Source organism: Condylura cristata, unplaced genomic scaffold, assembly GCF_000260355.1.
Source record: "Condylura cristata isolate star-nosed mole 26May11 unplaced genomic scaffold, ConCri1.0 scaffold00012, whole genome shotgun sequence".
NCBI lineage: Eukaryota > Metazoa > Chordata > Mammalia > Eulipotyphla > Talpidae > Condylura > Condylura cristata.
The window spans coordinates 31,660,238-31,685,192 of record NW_004567113.1 but is presented as its reverse complement, the minus strand read 5'-3'; the positions used below and the strand labels follow the sequence as shown (position 1 = coordinate 31,685,192).

At 42.8% G+C, this 24,955-nt stretch overlaps 1 protein-coding gene across 1 annotated transcript in view; it reads right to left on the bottom strand.

Moving 5' to 3' along the window:
- The window catches only part of SCFD2 (sec1 family domain containing 2), a 293,766-nt gene that overhangs the window by 35,362 nt on the left and 233,449 nt on the right, over positions 1-24,955 (bottom strand). Inside the window, exon 6 of the mRNA XM_004681296.2 lies at positions 3,456-3,601. Coding sequence (XP_004681353.1) covers positions 3,456-3,601 — 146 coding nt within the window. The remainder of the gene's footprint in view (positions 1-3,455; positions 3,602-24,955) is intronic.

Below are 24,955 nucleotides of genomic sequence, written 5' to 3'. Positions count from 1 at the left end.
TTGCAGCTAGCTTGCAGTGCTGCATCCTAACCCACTGAGCCACCAGGGAGGGCCCTAAAGGGGTGCCTTCTTAAGGAACCAGGCACAGGGTGCTGACACAACTTTCCTAAGCTTGCACTGCTCAGAGGCTCTGGTGTAAAGTCTCAGTAAGAATTAGGAACATCAGAAATGTCATTTGAATAAGACCCATCTTCCCATTCTTCCTTCCAGCCACGCATCCACCCACTGGGTGGCAAGACCTGAGCTAGACTCCACAGGCACTACTGTGAGCAAACGCAGTGCTGCCTGCTTCGGCAAGGGGAGAATCCGAATGCCAGTTCACGGTCCCTGGGATAAGCCCGCTCCCTGGGCTGCGCAGAGGTCCTGGCTTCCCTGGGGGTCCAGTGTGGTGATATCTGGGACTCATACTGAAGACCTGACCTAGACCCCACTCCTTCAGCAAGTGCAGAGATTTTAGATGTACTGAATTCCTTGCAGGGAATCGTGTTGTCCTTAAAACAATTAGAGATTCGTCACTTTCTGCATCGAGCCATTTCCCAAAGGGGTGCAAGGATGAATATTAAAGATGTACCTCCAGTGCTAGCAGAGAATATGGAGCCGTTCCAAGAGCAGACTGTGTGTGTCAGTGCGGAGGTGAGTGCACTGGGAGGGAGACTCAGCTGGCAGGAGCCCCAAGACAGGGGAGAGAGCCCAGACACTGGCCAGTGCTGGAACAGGAGCCCAGGGCCTGACCAGGGTCGCTACTTCTCTGGGCATTCCAGGGAGTGTGGACAGCTCGACTAGACTGTCCAGAATAGAGCATAGAGCTAGTGAGAAAGTGCAATTTTCCTGGTGCCATGAGCCTGAGGACCAAATTGGACGAAGGGATGGGCAGAAAATTGCCTGAAGGCCATCTTCAAAATCAGTCACATCTGGATTCGGACTCTAGTGGGGACATATGTCCTTTTTAAATAGCACACACTTTGAGTCCCAACAAATCCTCCACTATATAATGAAAATCCATGCACCACATTCATCTGTACCCAACAGATATTTACTAAGCATCCACTATGTCAAAATACCACTCTGGGCATTGAGAGATGGTGGTAAACAAGCTAGATTGCAGGCCTTATCCTCATAGGGCTCATATCTGTGATTCAAAACTTATAATTAGTAAAATATGGAAAAACCCACGAAGGTTAAAATTAGCCTAACAGCAGGCCCTCCCTGGTGGCGCAGCGGGTTAAAGCACAGCACCAAGAAGCTAAAGCCACTTCAGCATGAGTTTGATCCCCACCCCGGAGGTGACCCCCATGATGCGGCGGGTCTGGAGAAATGACTGTGCTGATATTGGAAAGATAAAGTACAAAATTTATAGCTAATACGTGTTTATGAGAACTTGGTCAACTTTGTCATCATGATGATGATAAAATTGAAAAGTTCTCATTAATGTAGTGGTTTATTTTCCTATTATCAGTGATACCAGCCCCTGGTTTCTTGACATTCTTTGTTCTAAAGTTCACCACAGATCTTCAGTTTTATCAGTTTTTCTAGAACCAACCCATCCCACAGTACTGAAAGTTGATTTTTTTATCATGACAAATCTACATGTCATAACTTATCTGAGTGATTTCATCTGTATGAAATCAGATGAAATGAGTGGCATTTTCAGGTCATTGGAAAAACAATGAGTGCCAGTTTCTCAGGTTTTTGATATTATGAAGGGTGATTTCAACACTCTCCATCGATATTTCCAGAGCCTCCATGAGAATAATGGAAATGGGGGGAAGAGGTTTTGTGTTGTCAGCAGAGACCTGGTCTGGCCCTGGCCACCTGTGTGCTCCTGGTAAGTCACTTGGTCTTCCTGGCTCTCAGGATAATGATACCTCTCTGGCTCACCTGTCAAGAGGATTAAAGAGGAGACCGATGTAGGCATACTCAAGTATCAGCTATGGCATGGATACGTGGGAGGCGGTATCTGAAGTTTGCTAGGCTGTCTCAGGTACTTAGTTCCTGTGCCCATGTCCAGCTTAAAGACTCAGCAGCCTGAAGCTGACCCCTCACTCTGCCATCATCCCCACTATTCAACTCTCCAAAAAGTCTTGGCGAACAGGGTGAATTTTACTGAAGGCTTCATGTGGAGCTGGAAGACACGATTCTGCCCCATGCCATAGCCAAACACTGACCTTTAACCTTAGAAACATCTGTTCTTCCTTGAAAGCTCATCTTTGGGCAGCAAAAACTTGAGTTCCCTGTTCAACTGCCCAGCCTAGTGACTCGAGGTTCACTTCATTCCTTAAGCTTCCTTTGGGTCTTTCTGTGACTGCCACTCTGACTTTTTATAGACCAACTATCTCTTTTTTTATATAGTTTATTTTTACATCATTTTGTGCCTTTTCCATCTCAGTTGTATTCCCCGTGGGCTTCCCATCACCAAATCACCTGTGTGCCATCACCATAGTCCAGCGCACTTCCCTCCTCCCACTGTTTTTGATCCTATTCCCCACTTTAGCCCCATAAACAACTATATAGTTGTTCATTATTATTATTCTTTTCTCCCCTGCTCCTTTATACTCGTGCTATGAGTGAAACCATCTGGTATTTTTCCTTTTCTTTCTGGCTTATTTCACTAAGCATGATCTTTTCCAGCTCCATCCATGGACCAACTTATCCCTTTAATCTTGGATTCTCACACCATCTTCAAGGGACCCCCTATCTTCCTCAGGAAGTGGTAGGGTAATTTTAAATAACAAATGCTTTTGTTATCACAATTCTTTTTTTGTTTGTTTGTTTTAAAGATTTATTTACTTATGAATACAGAACTGGGGTACAGGCCAGAGGCCCAGAGGTGGGTGGTGAGAGGACTCACCAGAGTCAGAGTGGGGAGCAGAACAGGCAGATCAACAAAGTACACACTGAGGGGAGCAGCAAGGAGACAGAAGTCTGCTGCACCATGTGGGTCACTTCCGGGACTGGGGACCGAACTCACTGAAGTGGCTGTGGCTGGCTTGCAGTGCTGCACTTTAACCTGTTGCACCACCTGGGAGGGCTTTCCTTTTTCTTAACCATAGTATTATTAGGTAGTTTTTATGATTCTAATTGTTCAAAATGCTTATGTACTGCTTATATCTAGAAACTTGGGGGATATCATCCAAGGCCACCCCTCAATCTGGCACCTATAGTAACTGGGGCCCATGTGAATGAAGGGACTTGCCTCAGGTTAAAGAACAAGTCTCAGCAGCCACCCTCACAATGATGGTGGACTCTCAATCCAGCACATCCATAGGAATTGCAGCACAGTGAACTGAGAGGCCTTTAGGTTCAGGGGAAACCAGGACTCTGACCTGGAAGGGGACTTGAAGTTCCTCTAGAACAAACCCCCCCCCCCTTTTGGAGAGGTTACAGTGGAACCTTTTCGTGTCTCTTATTCTTAAAAATACAATACAGTTAGAATGTTGCTAAAACATAGCACTTGCCTGGTGGGTATGATCTCCAGGAACATACACAGATTTAAACTGTTTCATGAGATTCCGAGCTCCAGCCATATCCCAAAGCGAAGTAAAGAGGGCATCCACAGCAATTTTGGACTTGTGAAATGTCAGGTTAATTGAAGAGTCACAACCTGAAAAAATCCAGGAGATATTTTCTTGGGTGAGTAAATCTTGAAATTACGTTTTAATCACGACAGCTTGTGCTCCATGGAACACTTCTTCTTTTTTTTAAACTCCATTTCCCCTGGCTGCTCACCAACTGTACTGTTTCAATCATCCATGAGCAATGAAACATATTGAGTATAAATGCCTTTGACAGAAGTAGAACTTGGAATTGCCCGGGATTGCAGCCACTGGCTTCAATCCCTAGGCTGCAGAAGTTTCACAGAAAGAAAGATCCCCAGGCTCTATGGTCTGCAGGACACAGCGCTGGGAAAATAGGAGACAAAAGAAAACATGAGTGTGCTGATGAACCACTTTTGCTTGAATCGCACCAACAGTCTCCATCAAATAGAAAGCAAGAATGAGAAAGATGAGAGAGGGGCTTCGATCACAGAACTTGCTGGGATGGGCATCTGTCTAATGTGCTAACAAAGCACATGGCATGTTTGAAAAGGCAGCCATTCAAAGCTGGTAACCCCCCAGAGGGCCTAATAAGTGAAGGCTGCTTTCAGCAATGATTTTGTTTCTTTGTGAAACATACAATAAGTAGATTCATTCTCAATCTTGTTAGAAGCTCACTCAGAAGAGAAATCATCATGGATAAATTCTAAGTTTAAAAAAAGAGAGGGTTAAAGATGACTATTTTGTACTCTTAAAATATTGCAGATTTATTAACTCACAGGTCCTCACCTCTCCTTAGGAGAAAGGAGCTGTTATTTCACCCATTTTTAGGAGGAGAAAATCAAGGTGCAGAGAGGCTAAGGGACACTCCTGTCAGTGCTCGGCCTCTATCCACTCAGTCATCCAGGTGTCGCCGTGGTTTTGGGGGACAGTTCTCGTATAGCCTGAAATGCCTGCATGTCTCTCTCTTTCTCTCTGCCCCTCTCTGTCTCTGTCTGTCTTCCTGCCTGCAGCCTTCTCCAGTGTGGGAGTGTGCTTGGCAGGCTGGCAGTGTTGGGGGTCAGTACTCTCAGGAACTTCCCAGCTTTCTCAACCCTCAGGGGGACAATTCTAGATGACTGACACAGTCCAGTTGTGATTCTCATGGTCTTTCCAAGGCACCTCTGCAGGACTGAGCCTTTGTTGCCCAATAGCACCCCATTTATTACTACCCCCTTGATTGGCTTTGCTTCCTGCCTGCCTCACTCCCCCACTTCCTGACTGTGCTTCCTGGGATAGCTTTCCAAATTGCTTGGCCCCACACCTGTGTCTCAGGACATCAGGGCTTCCACAGTTATTTGAACACAGCCAGCCTGGGCTCAGAGCCTAGGTTCTTCTTTCTTTTTAAAATTTTCTTACATCGTTTTTCATTTTTGTATAATACTTGATTTTTTCCATCAGGTATAATCCTCATAAATCTCCTCTCACCACAGTACTGAGAACCATCACCACAGTCCCTGTGAGAGAGCCTGGGTTCTTTGTGTACATTTAATTAGCTTTCAGTATATTCACATTGTTGTACAACCATCATCACCTCAAATTGTTGTAGAACATTTTTATCACCCCACCAAAGAAACTCTATGGTTTCTTTGTTAACTGTCACTTCCCACTTCTAGGCTGTAGCAACCTCTAATCTGCCTTATGTTACTTTTGGCTTTACTTCTGGACATTTCAGTAAGTGGAATAATAATAGAAAGTGGGACTATGGGACTGTTTCCCCCCCCCCCCACTTAGTATAATGTCTTCAAAGTATCATGTATGTTGTATCAGTGTCTCATTCTTTTTATTGTACGGACATACCAAATTGATATGCCCATTTATTGTCTGTCAGAGATTTGGAGTTGTCCCCAAATTTTGGCTATTATGAATAATGCTGCTAGTGTTACATGTACAAGTCTTTGTGTACACATACATTTTCATTTCTCTTGAATATATATCGAGGACTAGAATTGGTGAGTCCTATGGAAACCCTGTATTTAACATTTTGGGTACTGCTAGACTATTTCCCAAAGTGCTTGCACCATTTTATATTCCCCCCAGCAGTGGAGAAGTGTTCTAATTCCTTTACATCCTTAATAACACTTATCGTCTACCTTAGCTATTACCATTAGCTATTCTAATGGGTGTGCTTTGAGGAGACCCTGTGGATTTTGACAAAAAGGAAATGTTGTTAGGGAGTGGAGGTAAGCCAAACAAACTTAAACTAAAATGGAGTACGTCAAAAGTACATAGGAGCATCCAAAGGAAGCCCACTGCAGCAGAAGCAGTGAGGAGGCATGAAAGCAGCTGAATGTGCTCTTAATTACTGAGGAACACTATATGCATTAACTCTTGAAGGACAGGCACAATTCAGAACTGTCTTTACTCACTACACTTCTGATGCCTAATGTGTGGGTTTTTCCCTCTACCTTTCAGATACTCACTGAGTGCTCTATAAATCAATTCAACTCAATTCTGACACTAAATAGTTTCAGGGCCCGGCCCCACAAGGCCGCCTCACTTCAAGAGCCATTACAAGCCCCTGGGAACACTTCTGCTCCTCGCCAGGCAGCTATCAGACAAGGGTTCCCATGAGCCTCTTCCTCAGAGTGGCTCACGGAACTCAAGAAGGTACTTTACTTACTATTACCAGTTTGAGAACGCGACTCACGAACGGCCAAATGGGAGAGATGTGTAGAACGTCTCAGAAGCAGAGAGCGCATGCGCCCTCCTCATGCGCTCCATCCGCCTAATGCCTCCAGGTGTTCATCTGTGCAGAAGCTCTTTGAACCCTATTGTTTAGGGTTTTTATGAAGGCTTCATTATATATGGTTGATTAGGCACTGGCCTTGTTGATTAACTCAACCTCCAGCCCCTCTCCCCTCTCTGGAAGTTGGGGTAGGACTGAATTCCAATCCTCTCAACGAGTTTTCATTTTCTGGCAACCAGTCTCCATCCTGAAGTTCTCAGAGTCCCCCCAGCCACCAATTATGCCTTTAGCATACAACACATTTCATCAATTCAGAGATTTGCAAAGGTTTTAAGAGCTGTGTGCTAGGAAGTGAGGACAAAGATGAATATGTATTTCTTATTATTTTCATAAAGATCCTCTGGCTCGTCCTTGTTTCTAACTCATTGTCACTTAAAAAAAAAAAAAGCAAAGTGTTTTTGCCTGATGTTGAGTGGACTTTACATTAATTGGGTCCATGAACTGTGGGAGTCGGGGGAGGGAGGGCTAAATGGAAGGAATTCATGGAATTTAGCTATGCCCAACTTCACAGAATAGAGAACAGGTATCACAACTTTCTCCTGATTTTTAAAGAGGTTCAGAACCAAGAGGAGCTGAGACCCACAGCTCTATTGCTATCACACCAGGCTTGCTCCTGGCAACTCTAGTTGAGCTGTATCACCTCATGCTTTAGTCAGTCATCAACCAGAAGAAACCACTGAAAGTTATAGTTTCTTAATCATGTGGCTCCTACCCTTAAAGTCAGGCTCAGTCTTTTAGGATGGGTCAATCATCTCAAAGGCAAATATTACGTATTACATACTATGCTTTCAAAATAAAAAAAGGCATGAAAAATGACTAGTTCTAATACCATGCATAGTCTTTCAAGTGTTCCCAAAAACAACTCAGCTAATAGGCTAAAAATCTTAATTTAAAGTCATTTGTTGACATAATTTTCTTTTAAAATTTTTTTCATTGACACAATTTTCTATAGAACAGAAAGATGAACCAATTTTTCAAGTGGCTTATTTCAATCATTCTGAAAGCGAGGAAGATATTCTTTCATTACACCAAATGGAACAAATACAAATAAGCTATTGGACTAAAGATTACTGAAATTATACCTGAAACATCAATTATAACTTTTGTGTATTTGTGTGTGATTGTGCAATTGCAGAGAGTTAACTGTTAAACAGGTAGTCTGACAGAAATAGTTATAGAGTACTAGCAAATTGAACTCAAACCAACAGAAAAACAAGATCATCAAATTGTTGAAGAAAAATAAAAAGTCCTAAATTCACAAAGTAACATTTTTCTAAGAAAAAGTCAATTATATATACAGTGTTCAAATTAGTTGCACAAGGACAATTTGCAACTAAAACACTGACTTTTTCAATGTATTATCAAAGTGGTGAACATGCTTTGCAATGTACCTGTTTTTAGACCAGCAAAGGGGGATCATTTTTATCAGCCTCTAAGCATTTTTCATACTTAATATCAATCACAAAAAAGCAGGTGTGCTTTCATTTACTCTAATGAAAGTCCCCTCCTGCCCCCCCCCACACTTTAGAAATGCAGATCAGAGAGAATAAATGACTTAGGCCAGACCACACCACACCACGGTCTCCAACAAAGCTTCAAAATACCCCTCCACTCACAGGTCTGAGTTGGCCTTGTGCACAGCTGCCAGCCATCCAGAAGCTCCTCTGAGTGCAGCATGTCCCACAGCCATGTTGTGATGAAAGGGCAATGTGGATGCAGAGGCTATGAATGGGATGAATTCTGGTAATTGTAATTATACTAATAGCTATAATCATTGAGGCTTGCCTTATGCCAGGTAATGTTCTAAGAAGTTTAATTTAACTCCCTTCAAGGAACCTAGTATGTACTATTGTCATTCCCATTGCAGATGGGAAAACTGAGCCCTAGAGAAGTTCCGTCACACAGGGTTGGCCACTCGACTATGTAGAAAGGCCAAGGTTCAACCCCTTGTAGTCTGGCTCCGCTGTGGGTCCCATTAACCACTCCTCTCAGCTCTCTTCCATGTGTACCAACAGCAACGATGTCAAAGATCAATGAAACACTTAACTCACCCTTAATTTTGAAGAAATGCTTTTTAAATGGGGTAAGTGGCAAATGCCTTTCTTCTGAGAGCCCTGGGCCAATCCCTGTGATGGACACGACAGTGCTGTTTGCAGCCAGACCCCAGGCTTGGCTTTAATGTCAAACACGGTGCAGGCCTCCCAGCCTTTGCCACACACTCTCCTTTGGATCTCTGCTCCATCGGGTGCTGTATTACGGCTCATAAGCCTCTGTCAGCCTGTTCCATTAAGCCAGCTTATGAGATAACAGTGTTTTGTAAGGGAACTCTAAGTGTACAACTCCAGCCAATTCGCATTTAATCCACTTAGTTAAATAGATAATAAAGTAGAAGCTGATCCTGGCCTTTTGCTAAGCACAACTGCAAACTTCAGTTGTCTACTTCTTGATAAGAGAGGCCTCCCCAGCCTCCTCAGTGTTCTAAAATAGGGGATGACTCATGCCCTTTAATTTCTTTCTCTGCAGGCTTGGGGATCGCTTGGGCAGGGGTCCAGTTACTTCTCAGAACAACCAAACAGGACTCCTGTGTCATGCCCGTACTCCCTCCACGCCCCTCTCACCATCTCCACTTACTGAAGCTGCTTTACTTTGGAAATGAGAACAGAGGTTCCCAGTGCTTTGTACCCCTATTCCAGCAACAGCAAAATGAAAGTGGTAAGCAAGCCGAATATCTCAATGGTCCTCCTGAAATAAAGCCACACTCCTTATTCCAGTCTACCCTGTTTGTCTCTTCTACTTTGTTTTTATAGGGAAGCAAGCCTAAATCTTTCTGGTACTTGGGTAACTTTAATTATTGATTTATTTTCTTGGGAGGGGGGGATGGCGTTTTAAAAGGACTAGGTTCCCACAAGTTAGGTTTTTTATTCCTTACTTATTCAGGGAAAGCATCTCCTGTTAGGAAGCTGTTGCATTTGCAGCTCTGTTTGGATTACTGGTGCTGATAGCTCAGGTAAGGCCTTGCAAAATGCATGTGCATACACAATGCACACAAGCACACACACACGGGTAAGACATACATCACCTGGATGGTATAGACAAGCCAAGCGGGGGGCAGTGCATGGCTGGAATAAGCTTTGAAATGTCTCCTTATGGAGCCTCATCATCCCAAAGGTCCTTCTCATTTAAGGAACAAGGGCCAAGAGATCATGGAGACTGGTTAAGAAGCCCTTTCCCATCTGGACTCAACATCTCCAACATGGTTCCTTCATCCTGTTCTGGCCCAGAGGCTGAGAACATCAGGCCCACTTTCTAGATTACACCTCTGTCCTGCTGCCTCTCAGTAGACCCCTGGCAGTAGGGGCCCCACCGCCCCAAGTTCCTACTTGGCTCTAACTGAACGCTGGCCTAGGGGCCAGAAAGGGTGAGCACTGGAGGTCACGAGCTGCCTCATCCATCCAGGACTCTGACAACACCCTTTCTCTCTCCTGAAAACATTGTTTTTCAAAAGCGTTTTTTTCCTCCTGGCTCTCAATAACTGTTGGGTAAATAAAAATAGAACCAAACAAGATAAAAAAACCAAGTCAACTTTGGCCAAGTGGAACACATCGGACTCTTAGTGAGGCTGACTGTATACAACCACTTGGGTAAGGTAGGCTGGTACCTGCATAAAGAAAACTACAATATCTTTTTCAAATGTGTTTGGGACCCAGAGGGGATTGCACGTTGTTTAAAGAGGAGATCATGAAAAATCAGTCTCTCACACACATCTGCATATAATTTTGGTTTTAATTGAAACATTAATGCTTGTTTATTCATTAATCTTTTAGTCAAAGGCTAAGGTGATTTCTGCTAATCAGAGTTCTAAGTTTAAATATGTATACCAATTAGAATTTCCAATTTTTGTTCTTTGAAGGTGGAAGAAGAAGCTAATGACATTTTAAGTTAAGTCTTACTTTAAATTTAAGTCTCAGGGCAGAATACTTTGGATTTTAATTTTCCTTTCCTTCAATCTATTATAATCTCTAATTTGCACCTAACTCAAAAGTATTTTTAAAATGAGTTATCTTTACTGAATCTTTTAAAAACATTTCATTTGGTTTCTATCAAACAATTTTCTTTTTGAATTCATAGTCCATCAGGATATAAGAATATTTAATACAAACTTGTCATTTAATTACAAATACAACTGGTCTGAGCAAATTTGGGAACAAACATAACTGACTCTTGGAAATCACATAACTCATTTGGGAGAAGCAGATGTGCCTGTACACACACAGATGGCTGAGAGCTGCGTGTTGGTCATTGTGGTCTACAGACGGACGTCAGCTATTCTGGGGAACGGGTCATGTGGAGGCTGGTTAAGAACATATGAATTATATATTACAGACGTTCAATTGACATCAGTCATACCTACATCATGCTATATTGTTACATATATATATATATGTATGTATGGAAAAATGCATAATACATACGTCTGAGGTTCTATATTTATACTATGCAGACAACTGTATCTATGTTATCAGTCTAAAGTTTAATGACTTAATGGGACTTTTAAGTTTCTCTAATAAAAAGAAAATCATAATCTGAAAGAAAACCATGATGTGGGTGTCAGACATTAGGTCTTACATAGCCAATTTCCTCTTTCATCCCAAAGTCCTTGATCTGTACCGCAAGGCAGGAGTTCTTCAGCAGGTGTGCCAGTAATGACATAACAATCTGCTTGGATGTGTGTGTTAGTGAGGCTAGCCCAAATCAGAAAGCCAGAGTTAGAAATATCCAGGCCAGCTCACAGAGGCTGATCACATTCTGAAGCCCCTCTAGAAGTCTCCATTCTAGCTCACACTGATCCCATAGGTCTAGATGCACTGAATCCTGCTATTGTTCTGGAATTTCAGCCAGTGGTCTCGAGTTACCCCCAACTGAAGGGGGGGGCAAGAGAGGTGGGGGCAATGAGCCTCTTCTTAGATTACCACTGACCTTTGGCACAGTCCGAGCTCAGAGACATTTCTTAAAAGAAAGGGGGAAATATAGAGGTGATAGGAAAAAGAGTAGAATCACTTTAAAGCAACATCCCTGATTTTCTCGAGCTGCTGATAAACCATCTCTGCAGGAAATTTTAAACAAAGAGCTCCCAGATGGTTTTGAGTAATTACAGTCTACATATGTAAGTGGATCAACTCCTAAAAAGGCTACTTTAGAAGAGGAACCTCAATGGGCTCTGCAAATTCTGTTTTTCTGTTTAACAAGCAAAACTAAACTCTAGATAGTTTAGGTATACATACCTATGAAATCAAAACTGTTTAGGGAAGAAAGAGATGATAAATATAAACTTCCGCGAAGTTGAGGTGGGCAACAAAGGGAGAGGATAGAGGACCATCTCATGGGTGTTGATTGTGTCATTAAATTTTCGAACAGTTATCACATCATCTTTGAAATGTATCAGCTATGATCTTTTTTAAAAAAGCTAACAAAGCCAGTCCCACTACTTTTTAAGCCTCCAGCAAATTCGGTTGAAACAACCGAAGAAAAGGAAGACATGACAGCTGAAATCTATGATTATGAGGCAGGTTTGGGATGTGTGGTGGACAGGGAAAGACTTGTACAGTCACGAGGGAATGTGACTGCCCCAAATGTTAGCCCAACCTCGTAGGCTTTTTGCACAAAACCATGTACCAGAGAGGCCTCTGAAGGAAGGAAAAATGGCAGGAATATTGTCTGGAACTTGCATTTTCAAGGCAGGTGAGCCTGGTCGGCTGCAAGGTCAAGTTGCCAGTGAGAGCAAGAGCAGAAATTCAGAGAGGCAGGCAGCAAAGCAAGCTCCTTGAGCCTTTCTGTGGGGCTTCCAGAAGTGCTGGGCAGGCAGCAGGACAGATAATCCTGGGTCATCTCAGGCCCAAAGAAACACTCAGCCATTCAAACCATTTTTTCTAAGATGCCTCTGAAAAGTCTCTCCAGAGTAGCTTTTTTGCCTGGCCTCGCTGTGCTAACATAATGTCTCTCTCTTAAGACGTCATCAGGTTAATGAAGGGAGGCTCAAGGACTTTGTAAACATGTCCTATTAAATTATACAATTTCATAGGCTGATAATTATGTTATCTTATTAAAGCAACCTAAACACACCTTAGACAAAAAGACCTGAAGTTCAGCTTTCAGTTACTGAAATACCGTGTTTGATGCTTTTTAAAGGTGGGGCTCGGATTTTTTAAATTGGTTCCGTAAACTCCTATTATCATGGGATCACCAGGGGAAAATCACCTATCATTTTGATTTCGGGCCTCTTTTCCTGGAATGGAAAAATGCCCAAGAGGCACTTAGCCCAGACTTTGGGGCTATAGGCTCCAGCTTCTCACACCTGGGCTCGAGGCACCTGGCTTCCCATGGACATTTATTCCGTTCAATTAATTCTACTGAATTCTGGACTCTACATCCCCTTTGGAAACATGCTAATGTTTCTGGTGGTTCTGGCTTCAGTGCTTCGCTTGACTCTAAGAGCTGCCTTGAGGTCTCGGCCGCCTGCGGCTGTTTTCCAGTGTGGAGGTGACAGAGCAGCTGGGGCCCCTCTGACCGTCACTGATCTCATCTTTGAACCTGGAGGACACAGGCCGTGTTGTGTTCTGCATGGAAAGGCGTCACCCCACCAGATAAGCCCTGCTGGTAGGTTTTAGATTCGTAGTTATTTGTTTTTTGTTTGTTCTTTTTGGGGTGCAACAGAAGTTAAAGCAGCAGCAAAGATAAGGAAACAGAATAATGCAAACTTATGGTGGGGAAAATGTGGTCAGCTTATTTTTCTTTGCATTCAGAAGAAACTGTCATCATTTGACCTTAGCAGGAAAGAATATTCCCTCAGTGCCCGCTTTGAGAACACAGGAGCTACTCTGGCATTCAGAGGAAATGGAAGCCCGCAAACTCCTTCAGCAGATGACGCCGCTGACACCTGCTAGAGGTTAACACACCTGTCCTCCAGGGACCGTGTCTGATACGGCTCCTCGCCAGTCAGCCCTGTAGCTCATTCTCCTCCACACTCTGGCTCTCATTATTTTCCAGTGCAGAGTGGTGTGGGTGGGGAGGCAGGGGGATAGGGGCTGATGGGAGGGGTGGTTCTGATGCAGCATCTAGAGCAAAGGCCCAGTGCCCCTCCTCCCGCCCAGAGATCATCCGGAAGTCTCCCTGGAGGTGCTGATCAAGAAGGAAGCTGCAGAAGACCCCAGCAAGAGGCACTATTTCTGCTTCGTCTTGAATCTTAGCCCAAGGCCAGCCTTGTTGCTGGTCTTAAAAACAGCACGAAAGGCCCATGGCCCATGAAGAATTTTTAAGAGAAAGGTTTTACTTTATTTTAGTAAAGTAGAAGAAGAGTGTGGACATAATCTAAGGTATTTCTGGCTGTGAGGTCTTCCCGGGAAATGCTTTTCGTCCAAGTTTCAATGAGTAACTCACTCGGGGGGTTGGTTTGTCTGCTAATGACACAAATCTGATGATAGCGAATTGTTCATTTGTAGAAAAGGATGAAACCAGAAGTCCAAATTGAGCACATTTAAAAGCTTTTCAAGTTACTGTCTCTCTCCCCCCGCTCCTTGTTCTCACTGTCAGAGGAGGGTTTTTTTTTTTTTTAATCTTAGCCTTTTCTTTTCCATTATGTTTCTTGAGCTCCAACCTTACTGAGCTTGTTAGCATGAGATTCTGTAAATATGGAAGGATGGTTCTGTCTTTTTATCTATACTCTGGTGGGAAGGCTAGGTGGTTAATAATATGGGATCACTTCTGAGCTATTTGAGAAAGAGGGAATAAAAGGGAAACTTACTGGCCTAAAGTTTCTTTCAGCCCCTTTGTTTCTTAAAAGAATAGAAGAGCAAATGGAGTTTATTTTTCTTTCAGAAGCAGACAGATCAGATGAGACCCCCCCTCCCCCAACCTACACAAAAATCACTCGCAGCCTCAATCTAAGGTTCCACTGCACCTGTTGTTGTAAATCTCCATTGAACCCAGCCAGTGACGCTACACCTGAAATTTAAGCTCCTGCTAAAGGAGCTCTTATCTCTCACTTTCCTGTATTTTCTTTTGGAGGCAGCATGAATGAGTGTGTAGGTTAGTCATGCCTGATTCAGAGATGGGATGAAGTCTGGAGAGAGTGGCCAAGGGGCGCACGCCAGAAGGAGAAGGGTCCAAGACCACCATGTTCCTCATCTCTTTTGAGGTCACGAAGAGCTTCGATGGGGAATGCCAGAAACACAGAGAACTCCAGAAGTTGCTCCTGCAACTCAGGACTCAGCCACAATGGAGTCAGCGTTGGGTCAGGAGAGAAAGCAGCTGCTGTCCTTGCCTCCATCACCCTGAGAACGGAGCGAGGCTTCCTGTGGGGCACAGAGGTCTGCTGGCTTTCTAGGTGCTTCTTGCCTGACCTGACCCCCATCAGTCTTTGGCTCCTACAAAGTGTCTCACCCTTCTCCTTTAACCTCTGGTGGAGAGATCTAAGGTGAATCCCTTGACTATAAGGTGATTTAAACTCTGTCGACAAAAATGAATTATCATGGAGCCTTAAGGTTTCATTTGCTTCTGGGCAGGGACTTTCTTAAGCCCGCAGCTGTTCGCACGCTTACTTGATGTCCACCATGTGTCATGGAGGGTGAGTGACAGGGGCCTGGGCCCAGAGCTGGAACGCTTTCCCCTGATGGGTGAGTTTGGGAGGGTTGAAGAATTGGTGAGCTACAAGCTAAGGCAGCTCTGGGATCTGAAGTTAGAATATACACTTCATAGCAAAGCAAGGTCTTCTAGGGTAAGGGAGATGAAAGTTATCTGGGAAGTAAAAACTCCAAATGGTTAGTTTCTTTAAAGCTGCAGGGAAAAAACAACCCCAAAAGGTCAACCTAGGTGATCCAGGATGGTAACATTTACATTCTTTGTTCACACATGAACCAACTACCTTCATTTTGGTACCAAGTGTTTGCTTCCCTCTAGATGAGAAAAATTTGTGCAGATAGCCCACCACCAGTTTTAAACTGCTGTCAAGAAGGTACAAAGGTTTCATTGTGAGTTCATAAAATGAGACTGTTCTCAGAATGGCAATGGGTTGGTTGGCTCAGCATCCAGGAGGAGGTTGGAAAATGTAATGTCTGGCTAGATTAAATGTGTGCTTCCTCTGAGAAAGAAAAATAAACACGGTGGAGAACTGTTGGCCATGGCATTTAATTTAAATTAATTTAATAGCCACATGTGGCCAATGGCTATTGTGCTGAACAACAGAGCTCTAGAATGTCAGCTTTGAGGACAAAGACTTTTGTTTTAACTATTGATGTACTTAAAGCATCTATACTATTGCTTGTGCCTGGAACACGGTAGGCACTTAAGTAGAGACCTTTTCTGATCCTCTTATTTACATTAGGTTTCTTTTTAGTTGCTCTTAGAGCACTTTATGAATTATTTACAAATACATATAAGTTTATTTCCTTTTGCTTCCTCCATTCCTCCATCTTCCAGACTCCTTCCCATCAATATATATTTATTGAGTGTTAACTACTTGGCAAGCACTTGCTCTCATGCAGCCTACATTTCAGTGTGTGTGTATGTGGAGAGACAATAGTAAATATGTGAGTAAACAAATCCCAATGTATATTAAAGATAAATGCTCAGAAAAATGGATGTAGCAGCTATTCTTTAGATATAATCAAGGTTCTTGGATGGGGTGGCATTTTTAGCAGAGACCCTTCTGAAGTGAGTAGGCGAATGCTTCAGATAGCTGGGAAACTGGGAAAGAGCTTTCTAGATTATTGGCAGCAAGTGCCAAGGCCCTGGGGCAGGATGTGCTTAGGGGGTTTCAGGAGAGCAGGCATATTGAGGAAGCTGGAGGAGATTGTAAGGAGAAAGAAAGCAAAGGAAGTCAGAAAAAGATAAAGTCAGGGAGACAGGAAGAGCATGAGCTCTGAAGGCTCTGTGTGGAGGAAGAAGATGAGTGCACACAGATGAAGAAGATTGGAAAGAAAGATACACCTACAAGCATGGATGCCTTCTGGTGCTCATGAGTGGATTTTTTGTGGAATGAAAGGACACAGGAGAGAAGCAGGCTACCTGGGAGTGATGCTGGCTGGCAACAGAGAGCATACAAGCCTTGAATTCACATGTCCAGACATCTGCAGCATCTCTTTATGCCTTTTTCATAGTAAAAACACAATGGAATTCAGTGGGGGCAAAAAGCCACATTAAATAACACAACAGCATCCAAGTTACCTTAGTAGGAAGCTGGCGCGTTAGCACAGCTTCACCATCACCAGCATCTGCGAGGAGAGGCTCAATGTTTAATGCCAGTGTCATCGGCTGAGGGTGTGAAGAGAAGTCACTGAAGCCCGAGACGGGCACTGCTGCCAGAATGTGGGCGAGAGTGAGCTGACAAGCAAAGGGAAATGAAAACCCTGCCCGTGAGGTTTGGGGCTGGCTCCAACCTGACCAAAATTCAAGGTCGGTCAAGGTAGCTTGAAGAGAAGGAAGTTCTCTTATTATTCCGAGAAAGGAATCAAGACTTTTAAATTTCATGAGGTACAGCCTATTTGTTGACTCACTCACAAATATTTACTGAGTGCTGCTGTGTGGTACCATATTCTAAGCATGAGATACAACAGCAAACCAAACCCAAGAGTTTCTGCCTGCATCAAATCTCCCTTGCATTTCCCCATTATGCCTAAAATAATGTTAATAGTTTATGTTTATTGAACACTACTTGCCAAGTACTTTTTAAAAAAAAATTTATTTTTCAATAATTTGGACCTTTTTTTATTCTCATTGTAATCCTCGTGGGTTTCCCATCACCGAGTCACCCATGTGCCATCACCATAGTCCCGTGTAATTGCCAAGTACTTTTTAAGGTACTTTATATGTATTGATTCATTTAAACCTAAAAACTGTCCTGTGAGGCTGATGTTATCATCTCCATTCATAGATGGGAAGAATGAGACCCAAAGAGGTTGAGTAATTTGCCTAAGGTCACACAGCCCACTCATGACAGAACTATAATGTGAACTTAAGCACCAGACCCTGCAAACCCTGGCCCCAAGGCCCATACTTTTTGTTTTTTAAAGGTTTATTTTTTTTATGCTTATAGAACTGGGGTACAAGGGCCCTCCCTGGTGGCGCAGCGGGTTAAAGCACAGCACTAAGAAGCTTAAGCCACTTCCTCATGAGTTCAATTCCCGCCTGCCCTGGAGGTGACCACATGGCGCGGCAGACCTCTCCTGACCCGCCCGCTGCTCCCCTCAGCAGTGTACTTTGATGATCTGCCTGTTCTGCTTCCCACTATGTCTCTGGTGAATCCTCTCACCCTCCGCATCTCTGGCCTATACCCCAGCTCTGTATGAATAAATAAATAAAAAAAAAATCTAAAAAAAAAAAAAAAGAACTGGGGTACAGGACAGAAGTATGGAGGGTAAGAGGATTCACCAGAGATAGAGTGGGGAGCAGAACAGGTAGATCAACTGAAATACGTTGCTGAGGGGGGCAGCAGGGTGTTCACGAGAGGTCTGCCATGCCATGTGGGTCACCCCCCTGGCTGGGGATTGAACTCGTGCTGTGGTGGCTTTGGGGAGCTTTATAGTGCTGTGCTTTAGCTCGTTGCACCACAGGGAGGGCCCAGCCCAGACTTTTTTTTTATTGTGGGTGACCCAGTCTCCACCTTTTAGGGTGCTGTGCACACATATTCTGTATTTAAAGGTGGTGTATTTGCCGGGGACTTTGTTCACAGAATCCCAGCCCAGACTTTTTAATATGATATTTTTACTACAGCAGGCAGTCAATAAATAACTGAGTGGTTATAAGAACAAGAATAGCTTGAAAACCCTCAAACAGCTCAAATTTAGCAAATAACGTTCAGTTTCAATGACGACAAACTTAAATCCTCGTTTTTTTCAAAATCACTGTACTGTCATCGCCTGAGCACGCTTGCTGACGCCAGGGCTAACTGGCAATCTCGTACCAAGAGGAGGGCTCTGCTCTCCTCTGTGCTGAATATTTAAGGTTGAATTCAACTCAGGTGCCCCATACTTAATAATTACCGCTTAATATCCTTAAAACAATCTGTTCTCTCCAGAGGGCTATGTTGTCGCCATTACAGTTTTAGTGAATTTTCTCATTTGCTCAACAACCCTCACTGTCAGTCCAGGCCAGAGTAAATTATGCTTTCACTGTGCTTTAAAGTCACCTCCCCTGAAATATTGCTGGGGCAGTCGTTGTGATGCAACAACATCCCGGTCCTCCTCTGGCTGGTGTGTGGTATGATGTGTTCTTGAGTGCAGTGGGACCCTAAGATTTACTTTGGGCAGTAAAGGCCACGTGCCATGTGAGTGCAAGGCTTTAAAAGCCACACACAGTTTACTGCTTCCCCTGCCCCTGCATGACCACAGAGGGCTGCACTGCCCCGAGGCCTCGGGTTATCTGGCAGTTCCCCACAGACCTGAGGGTAGCCACAAGACACAGAGGGAAAAACTGCCCCTGGCTGTTTGGAGTCAGGGATTCTGGTTTGTTTTCAACCCATCTGAACTGAGACAAGCACCAGACCCTGCAAATCTGTATGAAAAGAGGAAAATGAGTTTAAAAAAAAAATCTATATAGTTAAATGGAAGGGAAATTGAAACTAACATTGACCATGACTCTATTCTAGATAGTTGTAGATTATCACATGTATCTGGGCACACTGAGAAGTTGGCATTCTATTTTACAGATGTGGAAACTGAAATTCAGGAGGGAAGGGAACCTCACTAAGCTTATATAGCTAGAAAGTGAGATGTAAATTTCAAAGGCAAGTCTGTATGAATCTTGTGATTCTGCTATGCTGTCTGCAAAAACATATTCAACTAGATACAGGCATCATGTGGGAACATGAGGTGGGAAAGGCGTCAGGTCATTTAGTCATTCACCTAACTTGTATCGCGTGTGTGCTTATTACGTGCCAGGCATGGTAGCAGGATCTGTATGCAGGGTGACTAAGATAGGTATGAACCCTGTCTTTGAGGATCTAACAGTCTAGTGTAGGTTACAGACAACTTAAGTGGCAATTTCAATATGGTGCTACTTGGCTAAGGTAAGGATGGGTAGGGGTTGGAAAAATACTCAAAGGCATGGAAGGGGGGAAAAGGGGGAAAAGACCCTCAAACACCTACACACACAGAGCAGAGAAGGGAAAGCTAAAAAGCAAATGAGCTATAGTGGCCAAACAAAGACATGTCATTAACATAGTTCTCTTCCCACTCAGATTTGCCATCTGCCTCTCCTGGCACACATCACTGTGGTGGCACAGTGTCACTGGCTGATGACACCAAAGCCATCCAAGAGAGGTGGCTCTCCCCTGACAGTCTGAGCAGCCCCTCACCCACCCAGCTGGTTTAGGAATTCAGACCTGAGCAGTGAATACACATTTCTGGGTGTGCTGGCACCCTGATACAGAAGGACTGGGCACCTTGCTTCTGGTCTTCGCTGTTATCTATGACTCTAGTATAGCCCCACGCCTCGTATAGAACTGACTTGCGCTGTTCACTCGGTTACGTGGGACCAGTCACCTGACAGAGAATGAGCAGAAGCCCTGGAGGTAGGAAGGCTTCTGTGAGCTTGGAGGCTGTTGAGCATTGGCAAGTCTACAGCTCATGACAACCAGCAGTGGACCTGAGGACAGTACAGAATTCTCCTGCTTATATCGGGCAATGAAGGTCTCAACTCCAGGCTTTAGAAGGAAACCCCATCTACTTGGAAATGAAAAGAAAATAGTTCTTGTGGAAATGTGTCAGAGTTGGGCGTCTACATCAAGGCCCACGGAATGGGGGAAATAATCAAGTCCTACTTGGGAAGTTAATGGCATAGTTTGATGTGTGGGCAGTGATAATCCAATGACTGAAGGATTAACGTACCAAGTGGAAGAGCTTTTGCAACCTGGAGATTTTAAATACACTGAGGAAAAGCACGTTGCTGCAATAATAGGAAACATGAAACTCTGCACCTATCAGTTTCATTTTCAGCAGGGCACGTAGTGTGTCTGAACCATTCAATCTCTGAGGACCCAGAGATGAAGCAACCTATCCTGAGACAATGAGCACAGGGCTTCAGGTTGTAAGACTCAGGACTCAGGTAAGGAGAAAGCACCATCTTCTCTGTAAGTATATGAAAGACAGTATTAAGTCCTGGTAATTTTTCTGCACAAGTGGAAAACAGCCTTAGGCCCCCATTTAGCATAGTCCCAGAAAGCCACTTCCAGCTGTCCAAACTGATTAAACACATACTTCCTAATAAGTCAATCTAGGAGGTAATCTACACAAGCACTCGATGTTCCCGTTTCATGGCTCGTGCATTCCAGTTGAGGATATAGACAGTCATCAGTTATCAGACAGTTATCAAATAGACACAGAAGCAAATGTCAGAACATGATACATGCTAGGGGTAAAACAAAGCAGCACATGGCAGAGTGGTTGTCTTCTAGACATCTCTTTCGGCTTCTTTTGGTGGGTCTTTCTTTAGAGTAGAACCTGGAAAACTAAATGTTCTATTTCTTAGACTTACTGCCAGGAGTGCAGATGTTCCCTTACATAGTCTCAAAGACCCCAGGAACACTATATTGGAGCATCACTCCCTAGTGTTGAACCTGACTGCTTCTATCATTGGACAAGCAGCTTTTGGAAATCAGACACTCACATTGGCTCATGTAGCTGGCACAAAGAATACACACACCAAATGCTTGTTGAATGAATAGCTCCATGTGAAACAGACAGCCTGGCTTAAATAGGGGCCTTCCTGGGTAGGGTGGAGGGACATTCAAACGTTAGATCGTGGGGCAAGCTACCCACCAGGTGTTAAGTATATTAAAGAGACACTACTGGTGGTCCTTAGTCCAGGCCAGGGTCTGATATAGATATTCAAGAAGAAACATTCCCCTAGTGTATTTGTGTTAGGCCTGAAGTGTACACAGCATGGAGGTGAGGGGTTATAATGTTAACTGTAGATGGTAGAAAGATGGTGGCTAAAGTAAAAGCAAAGTAAAGGGCAGAAGCTATGAAGAGTTTGGAAAAAGAGTGGCTTTTGAGTCTCACCAAGGGACAAGGAGATGGGTCCTGGAGTCAGAAGGAGAAGCTGGAGGGTGTGCACTGACTTGAGAGAAGATGGGAGCTCTGACTCCAGTGCTGATCCTGTTTGAGAGGATCTCGAAGCTGATGTGGAGAGACGTGACTGCTTTGGCTGCAAGGACTGACTTAGGGGTAAAATCGACAGGCTGTTGGGAACATGGACTTCCAAGCCAGAGAGACTGGGATGAGTTTTGGTCATGCCAAAAGCTGGCTGTGTGTGCCTGGTTAAGGTACCTGACATCTCTGGGCATCATCCGTTAAATATGGGTGATAAACTGATAGTACCTCTTTCAGAGGGTCTTGGAGAGAGTGAATGAATTAATATATGGAAAGGATTGAAACGGCACTCAGTGCAGGGTAGCTATGGCTAATGTCACCTTTGAGTAGAACTCTCAATGGGCAACATCTAAGGGTGACGAGCACAGATGGGAAAACCACAAAGAAAAGTCTTACTCTAATACATGTTACTCAAAACAAGTAGGTTAGTGGCCTTGGCATTGGAAATATTTGAGCTATCCTGAGTATTTTGATATGAGACTGTTTCTCACTAATATGAGATTTGCTTATCTAGCACAACTTAAGATAGTAAAGCACATGCACTATATAAATTTATCATGGAAGGTGAAAACCAAAACAACAAAAAGCACTGAGTAGAGGGGAATTTGGTATTATTTGACTTGGACATAACCCTGCTGCTACTAGAAAAAATCTTCAAAATGGTCAAACACAATAAAAACAAAACAAAAGTGGGCCACCCTAGTGGTGCAGGTGTTAGTCTCAACCGTTATCAAGCTATGGCCAGCCACTGCAGCATGAGTTCAACCCCACCTGGCACAGCAGACTTCTCCTGTCTTACCCGCTGCTCCCCTCAGTGGTGTGTTTCAATCAATCCACTTGTTCTGTGCCCCACTCTGTCTCTGGTGAACTCTCTCACTGCTCATCAGCACCCCCCCCCCACCGCCCCTTCATACCTTTTGCCTACACATCAGTTCTTGTATGCTTAAGCAAATAAAATAAATCTTAAAAATAAAACAAAACAAAGGTATGATGATACAGAAGGCAAGCTGCAGCCCCATCTCCTCTGGCCTCAGCGATCAAGAGCACACCCTAGGGAATGTGATGCATTCTAAGCAACTCATATTAAAGAAAAACAATGTTAGTCACTCTCAGTTTTTGTTTTATGAAATCTCTCTTGAAGCCAGGCATTGGGCTTGCACATTATGCAAACCAACAGCCAAGCAGAGCTGACATGAAGATCCTGAGCTGACATGGCAAGAGCTCTGTATGACCTCTTGGCTCTCTTGTTCTCTCCCAATCCTACAGAGTGCCTAAAATAGAACCACAAAAGGGTATGGGATATAGACACATGGTCAGCTTTATTTTTAGCCCACTGAGAGCATTTTATTTACAAAAAAAAAAAAAAAATGAAATCCTAAATACAAAAGTTCCAGAATGTCAAAATATCAATGGAGCAGACCATTATTCAGCAGATAAAACCTTAAAAATTGACAGGGATAATATACCCTAAAAATATTCTGAAGGGACTTTATCGAGTAACAGATAACACTTGTAATTTTAAGCACACTCCATCTCTTTAGTTGCACCTTGATAAATATATTTTAAAATAAGATCTCTTGATACTTAATATATGTCAATTTAGATCAAGACTGAGAATTCTTTTTTCTTTAGTCATACTAAAGACTCATTTCACTTTAAAAAGATTTTCATGCTGCAACAGTTTTACTGAATTCAACACCCAGTAGGCCAGTGATCAGGAGAGAAGAGACTGAAAATGATATTGTGCTATTACAACTATGACTTAGAAATACTAGGCTCCCTCTCATACTCCATATGTATGGGATTTAAGAGTCAAACTTTGACAAATAGGATGAAGCACTAAAAGAAGATACCATAAGTAAATAAGAATAATACTAAATTACATTATTCCAATCCTTTAGAGTCCATGTCAGAGAACCATGCAACAGTAAAAATAGTTGACTAGTTGGGTATTGTCATCTAATGCTTGAACAGACACAACCCTCTGAGCAGAGTTATATGTAGTTGAAAGGGGAAGGTAAACTCCTCCCTGTAGTTACTCAATGTCTTTGAGCTACCTAAAGGCATCAAACCTTTGTGCATATATCCCAGCTGAAGATATTCTTAACTACCTCTTCTTTCCCAAATACCATTCCCTCAAGACCCTGATGACCCCTATCAACTAGCTAAACTCATGGATGACTCACAGACCCTTAAAAGCTGAAATGGATTATGGCAGCCATACAGTGTTTCTATGTTACAGACCAACTCCTTTTATTAGTAAAGGTATCTTTGTAAAGGGTCAGTGTTTAACTTAAAAGGATTTGTTTTCATAAAGAAATTTTTCAGGCATAAATTTAAACCAGAAGGAAGAATATCTTCCAGAAAGTCACTGTCTACTCATCTCTCATCATATAATAGTCACACATTTTTCCCCAGCATCGCTCGCAAAGCTGGTTGCCATAGTAACCACCTATTCTGTCTTCAAGGTGGGCTGACTTGCAGCTGTAACAAGACATACTTATAGTGAACCTAAACATGAACATATGATCAGACAAAGGGTTCTTCTCTCCGTATGTATGAATTTATTAACATGATAATTCCAAAAAGGCATTAAAAATTAAACCTTACTAAATCAAAATACAATAAGGTTTGTTCCCTTTACTATTACTTGCAAGTATTTTAAAACTGATAATATCAAGCATTGGTAGTAACTGGTTGCTGCAAATGTATATCTCATCATATAGTAGTCAACTATATGGCTGATTCAAAGGTTTGATTGTCTTTAGGTAGATTTTGGAAGGCAAAACAAATGGCATTTAAAAAACTAGAGCTATTCACAGTCTGCAACCCAGCAACCCTACTTTTAGGTATGCATTCTAGATATAATCTTACTAAGGTATTAGGAAGCACGTAGAAGGTGCATGGTGCATGGATTTTAATGGAAAAGAATTAGAAACAATTAGTAAACATATGTATTCATAGGTAAAGGTTAAATTAACAGCGTGGAATACTATGCAGTCCTTAGAAATAGAATGAGGTAGATCTATTATGTGGTGACCTGGAAAGAACTCTAAGACAAATTAAGTGGAAAGAGAAACTTTCAGGACATATACACTCCAAAATCCCTAAATACTTCTAGATATATCTGGATAGGCATGTATTTTGTATGTAAATATTTTTAAAAATCATATATGAATTCTTACAGTAATTATATATTATATATAACATGTTTATTCAAGATTTTATTCAAACCGGTAACAGTTGGAAAGTGTGGCAGAATTATAAGAGGAAAGCTATAAAGAATTATAAGAGAAAATAATTATAAGAAGAAAGCTATAAATAAGAACTGTGCTTTTATCCTCATTGTTTAAATTTTGTTCAATAAGACTATATTCATATATTATGTGTTATGAATTTTATTTAATTATGAATTTACCTTTCTTTAGATAATGAAAGTTCTACCCAGGCAATCCAGTAACCTCCTTATTTCTATAGTCTGAGGCTCCACATAA